The sequence below is a fragment of the Xyrauchen texanus genome, chromosome 18 (assembly GCF_025860055.1).
Source record: "Xyrauchen texanus isolate HMW12.3.18 chromosome 18, RBS_HiC_50CHRs, whole genome shotgun sequence".
NCBI classification, from domain to species: domain Eukaryota; kingdom Metazoa; phylum Chordata; class Actinopteri; order Cypriniformes; family Catostomidae; genus Xyrauchen; species Xyrauchen texanus.
The window spans coordinates 10,944,699-10,957,645 of NC_068293.1; the positions used below are offsets into that span (position 1 = coordinate 10,944,699).

At 37.2% G+C, this 12,947-nt stretch overlaps 1 protein-coding gene across 2 annotated transcripts; it reads left to right on the plus strand.

Moving 5' to 3' along the window:
• The first annotated feature begins 806 nt into the window (after positions 1-806).
• LOC127658584 (poliovirus receptor-like) lies at positions 807-12,947 on the plus strand. Of its 2 annotated transcripts, none has more exons than XM_052147951.1 (5): positions 807-1,053; positions 3,334-3,648; positions 7,184-7,289; positions 10,256-10,407; positions 10,572-12,947. In XM_052147951.1, the coding sequence occupies exons 1-5, from the start codon at positions 987-989 to the stop codon at positions 10,604-10,606; spliced, it is 675 nt and encodes a 224-aa protein (XP_052003911.1). In that variant the 5' UTR covers positions 807-986; the 3' UTR covers positions 10,607-12,947. The 2 variants fall into 2 exon arrangements, with proteins under 2 accessions (XP_052003911.1, XP_052003912.1); XM_052147952.1 differs by having other exon boundaries at positions 10,259-10,407.

Below are 12,947 nucleotides of genomic sequence, written 5' to 3' on the forward strand. Positions count from 1 at the left end.
CAAATATTGCTAGTGGGTGGAGTCAGACTCTGAGCAGGGGTTTAGTTACCCTTTAAAGTGATAGAGTGAAAGAAAGAATAAAAAGAGTGATGTAAAGATAGAAAAAGAAAGTGATGGAGTAATAGATAGAAAGTATGAGTGGTTTTTAACACTTCTGTAAAGGTTGTTTATTGGAACAATTCAGGTAAATGACTACGCATTACTTTACGCAGAGCTTACGACCTACTTGTTAAGTCTTGCGTTAAGAACAGGCGGTGCAACCAAATTAAGCACTGACTTAAGTGAGACCTTACCCACAGCTGGTGCAACCCTACCAGGAGTGAATTAGTGAATTAGGGATAAAGCTGCAACCAGAGTTGCAGTCGAGAAAGACACAGAAAGAGAAAGACACAAGGAAGCTGTGTGTGTCTGTGTGAAGCTGAAAGCACCCCGTTAATGTGTGTTCATGTTGCTGAAAAGCAGTGGTGTTGATTGTTTTGTTACACTGAAAAGTACTGACAATAAAATGTTTTACGTTGGATGTTTGCGGTGCCTTCTTCAGGGAGTTGATACAAAGACATATTTTCATTCTGTCATTGTACTCTTCTCATGTAGGCTACATTCTCACACATGTGGTTTACATTTCCTTTACCTACACCATATGTGCTCATCCTGCTCAAGTGTGTATGCAGATTTTGCACATATAGCATATTTGTGAGACTATGAAATTTTGTGAGCCAATGGCCACTCAATCATGCATGGCTTTGTCCTTAAATAGAATACAATCTTTATTTATTGCCACAGACTGAGAATGGTGTGATATGTTTCTCACTACCATCTTTAGTTAAAGAGTTAATGGGTATTTCATATTAATATTGGCTGCCTGTCAAGTGACAACCCATACAAGAGTATGGATTGGAAAGTGAAAGGGACTCGCTCACAACCAGCTGTGTTCTTTTCATTGGGACATATGTGAAGGCACTCACTTCATTTCCCTCTATATAAGCATGTTTTCCCTTCAATTAAAGACAATAACTTTTGTTTTGTATTTTTTCATCTGCAAAGGAGAACGAGGTAAGTGATTTTCACTTTACATCATTAGCCTAATATTTGTGGTTTAGTGATAAGCAAGTTGTTGCTAGCAATGCAGACATTTAAATCCAGAATACAAGTATATAGTAATACAGTATAGCCAATGTGGACAACATGTAGTTTAAATCAAACAGATTAATAGAGTTTAGTTTAGATCATATAGATAAAATATAATTTAATCTGAACTCAAATTGCGCCACAATGAATTCACCTTATTACTGTTGCATTTTAAATATCTGTGTAGGGGTATAGCCTATTATACTGTATATATTCAATGTGGAAATTATGTTTTTCTCTGACAGATTAAGAGAATTTAGTACATTTAGATACAATTTGTTCTGAGATTAAATATTTTATCACTTTGAATTGCCATTATTACATTTTTGTCATTATTGAACATACTGTATGCCACAATACTTTCTCACGCTATTGAAAAATTACAATAGACCTGTTTTGCATGTTTTCATTCCTCCTTATAATATTGTTTTAAAACAGACTTTGAGGCTTGATTATACAGTAACTTCTATGTAATTACTTTTATTTCCTGCATGCACCAATCTCTATTGTTTAGTGTGGGTCAAAGGTACATATCTCTGTGCATTTATTTGGCTAATTTTTCATCAGGGCTTTTGCTGAGGCTTTTTTTTATTTGTATGCCGTCAAATCAATGGGAGCTTTATTCAGGTTAAAGAAGCTTTATTGGCATGAAAATATTAACATAGTCAAATGTTTAATAAACATATACATATACTGTATGGGATTTCACATGTAAACACAATATTATCTGTCTTCAGCGGCTGTACAAACTTTAGTTGTGACATTATCAATGGAATGTTTTTTAACTTGGTAAAATACTTCCTAAGCAGATAACTGGAATAATAAAAACAGATAAAAACGGGTTGTGAACTCTCTGTCATGAGGAAGCAGAGACTACACACATTTCCACTTCACATTTCCACTTCACAGTGTCACAGCCATAGGTGGAAATCACTGGGAGGGTTGTCCCCCCCTAAAATATCATTAAAATATGTGTATTGTAAATAATATAATGATATATTCTTAAAATAATTGTTTAAGAAATAAAATAATACAAATGCAAATGGGGCATAGCAAGCATGTGTCAGTCTCTCTCCTCCGGTGGCCTGGACTGCTCTTTTATCCGTCTCAGCTCACACTGCAAACACAAACAACTGTTAGAGATCATTTCCCACAGTTGCAAATACTTACTTTTCTTCCTCAAGGCTTTGCTCTCAATAGCTCGCTCGGCCATGCCCCATTACCACACAGGTCTTGTGGTTTACAGTAATTGAGCTTCATGAAAGCTGCTGAGCAACACAATTAGCCTGTGATGTGATATGATTTGTACAGACTTACTGACTTCTGTCAGCCTTCGTTCAACTACTTTTATTAGTTTGCTAATGGATCTAATTTCTTTTAAACTACAATAAGCAAGAACTGCCTACACAGATCTTTTTTTTCATCCATCCATCCATCCATCTTCAACCGCTTATCCGAAGTCGGGTCGCGGGGGCAGCTGCTCCAGCAGGGGGCCCCAAACTTCCCTATCCCGAGCCACATTAACCAGCTCTGACTGGGCGACCCCGAGGCGTTCCCAGGCCAGTGTGGAGATGTAATCTCTCCACCTAGTCCTGGGTCTTCCCCGAGGCCTCCTCCCAGCTGGACGTGCCTGAAACACCTCCCTAGGGAGGCGGCCAGGGGCATCCTTACCAGATGCCCAAACCACCTCAACTGACTCCTTTCAACGCAAAGGAGCAGCGGCTCTACTCCGAGCTCCTCACGGATGACTGAGCTCCTCACCCTATCTCTAAGGGAGAAGCCCGCCACCCTTCTGAGGAAGCCCATTTCGGCCGCTTGTACTCGCGACCTAGTTCTTTCGGTCATGACCCAACCTTCATGACCATAGGTGAGGGTAGGAACAAAAATTGACCGGTAGATCGAGAGCTTTGCCTTTCGGCTCAGCTCTCTTTTCGTGACAACGGTGCGATAGAGCGAGTGCAATACCGCCCCTGCTGCCCCGATTCTCCGGCCAACCTCCCGCTCCATTGTCCCCTCACTCGTGAACAAGACCCCGAGGTACTTGAACTCCTTCACTTGGGGCAAAACCTCATTCCCTACCTGTAGTACGCACTCCATCGGTTTCCTGCTTTTTTTTCATATTCTCCATAATTTTCATTAAATTGATTTAATGTGATAATGCTTTAAAAGTTGTTATTAACTGATCTAGTTATTCATGTTCACCAGCCACAGTTAGGCCTGCGAATGTGAGTGTGACTACTGATGCAACTCCCATGGTTGGATTCTCGGCGGTTCCCTTGGCGACCTGCACAGCTTCCAGATCCCAGCCCGCCGCCCAGGTCTCATGGCATTTGGGCACTTTGATTGATTCTGTGAAGGTATTGACCAACGCTGTTAAACATCTGGATGGGACATACACAGTCACTAGCAGTTTGATTGGAGTCCCAACTGTAGAGATGAATCAGCACAATGTCCAGTGTGTGGTGAGACATTCTACATTGAAAGAGGATCTGGAAATGAATCATAAGATTGTTGTTCACTGTAAGTAGAAGAGGCACAGAACCACACTGATGACATTTCAAACCCTTAGATTCATGTTTGTTATTGCAGTGGTCATTGACCAGTGAGGCTAGACATCTAATTCTGTAAATGTTTACTTAGTAGGTTTAGTAGTCTACTTTCTCTCATTCTGGTGCCACATCCTAGATGGTTGGTTGATAGTAACTGAGAGTAAAAAGAGAAATAGAGCAATCAAATTACAACTTTTACATGTGCATGAAAGTGAAGACGTTGGCTACCATGCCTAGAGTCACGAGTTTGAATCAAGGGTGTGTTGAGTGACTCCAGCCAGGTCTCCTAAGCAAACAAATTGTGTAACAGAGCTGCTGGCGCTGGCGAAGACAAAGACGATGACGTGAAGATGGAGAACCCAAGTGCAGTTTGAACTTTTCAAAATTAAAAACATGAAATACATGAACACACATTAAACATTACAAATTGTCCTGGTTGCTAGGGAGGGTAGAGTTACATGGGGTAACCTCCTTGTGGTCGCTATAATGTGGTTCTCGCTCTTGGTGGGGCACGTGGTGAGTTGTGCGTGGATGCCGCAGAAAATAGCGTGAAGCCTCTACACCTGCTATGTCTTCGTGGTAAAACGTTCTATAAGCCACATGATAAAATGTGCGGATTGACTGTCTCAGACACGGAGGCAACTGAGATTCATCCTCCGCCACCCGGATTGAGTCACTATTTTTTTATAGTAGATTTCAATTTACAGCGTATTGTGAATGTTTTTCTGCTCAGGTGTGATATTTTCTGGTGAAATTTCTTTGTATGTGTTTTTAAAATAGAATTTCCATATTTCTCAGTTTTGTATGTCCTGGCTGTGTTGTTTATTCAGACTGTTCCATATTTCCCAGAACTGATTATTATTAATTGAGGCTTGAATTTCATTAAGAGTGTGGTTTAGGTGTCATTGCTTTTTGTGGCGTATTGTATTTTTATTAACCCTGAGTGCTTCACAATTTTGTCTGGTTTCATCTTAGTGTGGCTCCCTGTGTTTTTGTTTGAGAGTTTTATTTTAATTTTACATCCCCAGTTTTTAGTTTAGTTTTCTTGTTTGTATGGAGTCGGTTTGCTTTGAGCACATTTGATGAATATCATTTAATTGTTGTACTGCAGAATTTACATAATTCTTGTTAGCCATAAACTATGTTATATGAAATCTATTAATTAGGCTGGACATTTCTTTGGAGCTAATTCCACTAAGGAATTCAGACTCATATTCTGGGGACCATTTGTATGTTGGGTTTAGTTTGAATAGGTTGCTGGGCCCTTGGGCTGTTCTATGGTGTTGGATATTCTTTAGGAACATATTCATTTGACCTTGGTTTTATAAGGAAGACTGGTCTGACAGTGAATGCATGTATAGGAGGGGTCCATGTCTGTAATGGCATAGTCGACAGGGCTGGACTGGTAATCTGGCATACCGGGCGTTTTCCCGTTGGGCCGATGCATTTTGGGGCCGATCAGGGGCAGACTGGCCATTGAGAGAACCGAGTGGTCCGGTAGGTTGGCCGCGAAACAGACCTAATGGGCTGCGATAAGCTATAATGAGCCGCAGCATTATGCAGAACGGACCACAAAATGCGATATGCAGAAAATGACAGCGATTTTATATATATATATATATATATATATATATATATATATATATATTTTTTTTTTTTTTAATCGAATTAATTACATGGTGTCCCGATTAATTAATCGTGATTAATCGCATTTACAAATATTTGCGGAGAAAGCCCCTCATATAAAAAATAATTCAATATATAATGATGAAATAATGATACATAGTTATCTTTAAATGTTTAAAAAAAATAATAATAATATATATATATATATATATATATATATATATATATATATATATATATCCAAAGTTACTCAAATAAATGGACTAAGCCTTGTGTAATGTAGGATGTGGGAAGCAGGAGAAGGCAGACGGGTGGCTAGGATCCAAAAGCGGCTTTATTATTGATAACAAACAATAAACACAAAGAAAAGTCCACGATGGGAAAAAAACTAACTCTAACACAAAAAGAACACACAGCTGAAGAACATAAACGAAGGGGCAGGAAACAGGGGCATGGGAACGACATGTAACCATACAACGAACGACAAAGGAAAAGGAAAACAACAGGGTTTAAATACACAGACACAATGAAGACTAAACGAGACACAGGTGAGAACAATGATGAGTGCAGGCAGCGAGGGAGGCCGGGAATTGTGGGAATTGTAGTTCTTTAGACAAAGACAAGTGAAACACGGAGCGGACAACAAGGAAAACGTGACATGGAACGGGATAAGTGACATGTGAAACAGAAAACACGGGGCAGACAACACGGGAACGTAACACCTTGAAAATATGTTAAAGCCATTTTTTCCAAAAGACAAAAATGATTACTAAAATAATGTCATTATCAGAATGAGCTTTATTGCCAAGTATGTTTACACACACTCAAGGAATTTGTCTTGGTAAAAGAAGCTTCCAGTGCACATAAAATAAAATAGGACATTTTTATAAAATATGGAAAATATGTATATAAATAAGTTGTGAACAAATATGACATATATGTTAAGACCAGGGACTAAAAACTCAATATTTTACATTTTTGTTTGTTCTGAGCAAAAAAACACTTTTCTAAAATCTTTTTAAAATGACAATACTATGTGGTAAACGTTGGTTATTTAAGTGTTGCTAGATTTCATAAGAGAATCAACTGAGCAATACACATTTTATCTCTAATAATGCTTTCATTATATCTGGATTAGCTGTGCATGTATAAAGTATGTAGTAATTACATTTAGTTTTTAAAAAGGTCTTCATTTACAGAATGCAACATCCACAACAGGCAAATAACTAGGCAAAGAAAATTGTGATCCAACAGTTTCCTTCAGGATCCAAGCATGTTTCATTTTTTCGGGCAACATGATGTGGTGTAGATCCAGAAATGTACTGATCCTCTTGTCTTTTGGTTTTATAGAAAAATTATTGGAACGGAATTAACAACCAGCTACCGATATTTAAAAATAGCGTTTTCACTCCGGAACAATAGAAAATCACTTTGTTCCGTTTTGTTTGTTTTCGGTTTTCATTCCTTGAATTCACTCCTTTTAGTTCTTAGATTCAGACATACAGTTTCTACTGATAGAAGAGGTAGGATATATTACATAAGTATAGATATGAGTGAATTGTTTTTGCACTGGATTGCATTAATACATAATAATGTAAAATTATTGAGAACAAAAATTTGTGTTAAAAAAGAAAGTGTGCACAGCTTTAAACCCGTCCATCTGACGCACATGTACTCAGAAGGACAAATTTAAAACAGCCCAGACAGAATGCAAAAACACGTCCTTTGAAAACTGACTGGCTCAATTGCAATATGTATTGCTGTCAAATGTAGGGTTCTCAGTGGTATGGAAATAAAACAAAATATACTCTATATTGACTTCTAAAGCCACTTTCAATGCGATTAATTGATCAGCATGTATTTGTTTGTGTGTTTTATAGATCCACCTCAGTTGGTCACTGTGTCACCACTTGAGAACTTCTCCAGTGTACATGGGTATCAGTGTGAGGCAGATGCCAATCCTGCAGCCAGCTTCAGCTGGCACAGGTAGGACATGTGATCTTGTCCTAAGTGCTGGGTAGATAACTTCTGACATGTAATATGGTACTTATTACAAATTAAACAATTTAAATTGTAATCCATTACATAATATTTCAGATTACATTGTTAGGTAATCTAAGATGATTACTTTTGGATTAACTATTTCATATTTTTATTAAATTCTAATCAGTAATTTTAAATGTATTAAGTACCAATTAAACACTTTCATTAAACATTAGTTAACATAAAATCAAATGGAAACATGCTAGTTGTCTGTTGCTAAGTTAAAAAAGGTGCTTAAAGTGTCATCAATTTATGTTACTCAAGACAATAAGAACATGTTTATATTTATGAAGAGATATTCAATTTGTACACATGGCAAGATGTTTTAAAATACAGTATATACTGTACTATACAGACTGCTGTTTTACAATTCAGGTTCATAATTAGTAAATTACTGCTGATTGGTGATGTATTCTTTTAATCCCAAAAAATGCATCTAGAATCTGATTATGCACATTATAAAATATAATGTAATCCAATTACATACTTTTTTGTAATATGAGTAAATATTCTAGATTACATGTAATCCATTACTACCCAGCACTGCTTGTCTTTTAGTAAGTAGATTTTTATCAGTACATGTAATATCAATGGAATGGCAATGTTTTCCAGAGTATTAACCAAAATGTGATTGTTAAACTTAAAAGACATTTATTAGAAACTTTCATCTCAATAGTTTACTCTCAAAAGACAAGATTACAAAATTCCGATTGTAACTGTATAATTATGGACTGTGGACTGTCAGTAATGGTTAACAAAAAAGCAGTTACTGTTATCTAAATTATCCACTCTCAGTCACAAGTTATCCACTGGTTTGTGGTTGCAAATTGTGTAGATACATGTATTTCCTGAGTGGTGTTGAACCTTTCACTTCTATCAGGAAGACTCGCAGACTTGAGTGAAATTGAAGATGACATTTATTTGATGAATATAAAACAGAAAAGTAAAGTCTCTCTTAGGCGTAGGCCCCGTCTGGCAGTCCGAAGTTGTAGTACTCGGAACTGTCATATCCTGCTGGAGATAGAAGGCAGGGGCGAGGAGCCTACCCCCGTGCAGGACGGGACTCAACTGGTGGTGGTGAGGTGGTGGAGGTTGCCGCATTAGCACACTGAAACAGCAATTTGATAGATTGTGAGCAGACTTATAAAGCAATGGCTTACATGTGACTGGCTGGGAATTACCCAGCTAATGGTGCAATGATGTACAGTTGCTAGTCTTCCCTCTAGAACTACGCTGTGCTTACATTTCCTAGTTATATTACCCAATAGGATCTTTGTTTATAAGATGTTTTTTTATTTGATCTCTTAGTATTGATTCCATAATGATCCATAAGCAGTCCATTTAAAATGTTTAGCTGCAGCATTCCTCCAGTTTCTAAACCAGTAAACAGTAAGAGAACCGCACGCTTTTACATCTACATTAAAAACACATTTACATCTACATTTACATTTATTGCTTGGCTGATATACACTTCACAAACTGACAAACAGAATGTGCATGTGGGATGGTTATTGTGACAATAACGTAAATGTAAATTTACAATAAATACAAGTGCTGCTTGAAGGTTTGTGAACCCTACAGCATTGCAACTGGTTTTGCTTCAGAACCCAGATTTTAAATTGGATGTCAAGTGGAACCCAATACAATACCAAAATTGTAAAAGGTAAACAAAAATGTAACATGAAATCAATTAATATTATCCTTCAAATGACAGCAGCATGTGTTCATAACGTCAGATCCCATTGATTTCTTTTGAAAACATGTCTTTATAGTTTGAACATGTTTAGATTATAAATGTCCCTTGAATTGTCATTGTTTCAAACTCGGGGTCACCAAGGATGAAGGCATATCATACAGCAACTTGTCCATGTTGCTTCTGCATGCTTCTCCCAAGATAAAATAATTGGCTAATTTCCACCAAGTGACAGATACATTTGAACCAAAATACTGCACAATTTGATTGGTCACACAGCCTTGTCAACAACAAAAGTTTCTCCTCCCTTTTGATTGTTTGTCCCAGCTGTTTGTCCCTTGGTCAAGTCACGTTTTATTTATCATTTGCACAGCCACTGAAATGCTTAAAAGGTTAGTTCAACCAAAAATGAAAATTATCCCATAATTTACTCACCCTCAATCCATCCTATGTGTACATGACTTTCTTCTTTCAGCCAAACAAAATCGAAGTTATATAAAAAAAATATCCAGGCTCTTCCAAGGTTTATAAAGGGAGTGAATGGTACCTTAGATTTTGAAGCACAAAAAAGCACATCCATCCATCAAAAAAGTAATCCATACGGCTCCAGGGGGTTAATAAAGGCCTTCTGAAGCAAAGCAATGCATTTTTGCGAGAAAAATATCTATACTTATAACTTTATAAACTATAATCACTGGCTTCTGGTAACGGCCGTCAGTGCGTTCAAGAGAGAGTCGAGTTCCGGCATATGACGTAGGCATAGCTTAAGCTTTGTTGAGAAGTGACGAACGTGGAAGCGCAGAGGATAGAAGAAGCCAGTGAACGTGCAGATTTTTGGGTGAACTAACCCTTTAAGATGAGGATCAGCTTGCAAGACACTGACAAGAGACAATAGACAGATGTGCAAAAGATGTCATGGGTATGTTAACACAATGTATAACAAAGGAATACAAGTTAAACTCTTCTCTATGTAAAGTAAATGGAAAGTACTAAGTTATAAGTAAATAAAAGAAATCTCCATATGTAAAGAAGTATAATGGGACAGGAGCCTTGAGGGCCTATAGATAAAATATGTGGATACATGATAAAATAGACTCCAAGGACTCTCACCACCCTTTACCAATTTGATGATAATTGAGACCTGCTGTGTTTTCCTATTATCCACAATCATCTCCTTAGCCTTGCACATCACTGTCTTCTCTTCCTCTTCATGGAGTAGGATGCACCAGGCAATCCTTGATGATTCCATTAAAGAAGAGGGGAATAGACTGTACTTCTTGATACGGACACCTGACCTCAGTGGCCTTTATATCTGCAATGCTTCAAATAAGTATGGTGCTGGATTTGGCTCACTCTACTGGGACATAGGTAAATACTGTGGGTTAATCACAAAAATGAGTTGTGTTAGCTTGGAATGTCTGAAATGTTGAGGAAAAGTTATGTAATAAAATTATTTTGAGTAGGCATGTTTTGATTACAGTGATACAGTTTGGTTAGCCTATAGTTGTTATCATGTGTTTTATCTTTTCTAGAGGATAATATGGGAGACATCCATTCTGAGCTTTGAGCACTCGATCCTGGACATTATTCAACAACATATTTAATTTGTTAACATTTCTAACAGTCATGAGCTTGCATGGATTTCCGGGGGATGGTCACCAGTTGAGACTGTTATGCGCAAGGTTGAAGCGCATCTTTTTATGTTCTGTGGGTTCAGGGTTTTATGGTTACTTCAATGTTGAAAAGTGGTCTTTATAATTTTGCCTCATTTTTCTTTGCATGTGAATGTGTAATTTAGGTAAAAATGTTCTATCTAATGGATTCAGCCCTTTAATATAATAATGCAAAAGTGTGTAGACAGAGATGCCCAAACCAGGGCAACCAAAGTTGGCCCATGATGATCCCATGATTTGGGAAACTTTCATATTTTAATGTAATATAATATATTTAATTCCAGAAGCTGCGAGTAAATCTCTCCCGCTCTCTCTCTCTTGCAACTGTCAGCAGCGCGTTTGAGCACCTGTTGAATTTAGTGAGTGCACGATTTGTCGCGTAGATACTATAAATCTCCACTTTCACATTCTTCTTGTCTTTTTGATGGTTCACATTCTTCATGTATATCGCCCCCTACTGAGCATGGAGGAGAATGTATATTGGGAATATATGTAAATATATGTAAATTCTCTCATCATTTACTCACCCTCATGATATCCCAGGTGTGTATGACTTTCTGTCTTCTGCAGAACACATTTAAAGAAAAAAATAATAATAATCTCAGCTCAGTCGGTCCATTGAAGCTCCAAAAAGAACAACCAGCATAAACGTCATCCAGAGGTTAAAATAATGTCTTCTAAAGTGACATGATGTGTGATGGTGTGAAAAAATACAAATAAATGTAAGTACTTTAAACTATAAATTATTACTTCCGGTTAGCAGCGGTATGCGTGTGTGATGTAATTAGGCGTGTAACAATTCACTCATTTCACAATTCATTTTAGTTCATGATACTGAGCTCATGGTTTGGTTCACATTTCTTAAAACTAAGCCTGAATCAATAAAAGTTAAGATTGATTTTTATTATTACTTTAAAGTCATATGAAAATGTTTCTTTCCTTTAAAATGTAGCAAACAAGTGCTGTTCTTAATTTTGCTAAATGGTCCATCCCTGTCACGTGGAGTTGTAGGCCCAAAAGAAGGCAATGGTGACACCATGTCCTAACCAGACATGGCGTGATGCCGCGACACACGATATAAGTTATCATTTCCATGTTAATCAGAGTTTTTGTCCTAACTTCTTTAGGCAGGGGAACCTTGAAACAGTACCTACATTGTAAATTCTTTAGGCAAAAAACTGATAAGAATGAACCAATGGGAGGCAAAACCAGTAATCCCACTGCAGCAAAAACAAACCAACGGAATGAGTGGCACTTATCTCTTAGAATATTGGAGATGACCCGGTGGCAAAAATAAGCCAATCAAAAGAGTAAAAACCGGAGAACAAAGGAATACACCCTGGGTCAGAAATGTAGAAAAGAAGGGAACACAGGAGAAATGGGATCTTTTCGAGCAGAGCTTATGGGTGAAGCAGACTAGATCCCCAGCAGGCTGAATGATTTTTGTACTTATTCTTTCTTGTTAATAAATACAATTTTTACTTTGAATACTTGACTTCTTCTCCTCAAAAAAGAACACGACAAAAGCAAAGCTTTAATGATAGTGTCATATTAATCTACTATATGCTGAATATTATGTATAATAATGCTATGGCGGAATATAATTCTAATGTATTATGTCATGTCTGATTTGAAACTGTTATTATTTAACTAGATAAGCATGCTCTTCCATTACATATGTGTTTATGAAAATAATATTTAGATGTAGTCAGAGACAATTTTGAATTTAAAACATTTTAAATGTATGTAATCAGTGTGTAAGAAATAGAAATATTATTTCTATATCTCAGCTCTGTCCAAGAGAGATGCTGAGTTGCTGCATTCCTTTCTGTATGCATTATCAAACATCTGTTTCATATTAACTTGGAGTTGTAAGGAGCCCCCTCCTTTTCTTTCTCTGTGTATACATTGTGTTGTGTGTAGATTGTAATAGTGTGTATGGCAGAGGTCCGAAGGCTCTCAAGGAATATAGGAGCCTTTGCCATATGGAATTGTTATCTATGAGGTAATGTGTGCTCTGATTGGTTAGAATTGTGAACTCCCTTCACTATTGTAGTATATCTGTGTATGCCACACATAAGAAGAGTTGAGCTACTTTCGCTCCCCAACGTTGGAGGCTTTGTACTGATTCATTCATGACTCAATAAAAGACGGAGAGAAAAGGCACTGCTATCGTTTAGAAGACTTTTATTTCTAACACAGTGACAGTGTGTAAACATCATATGTACAGTATCT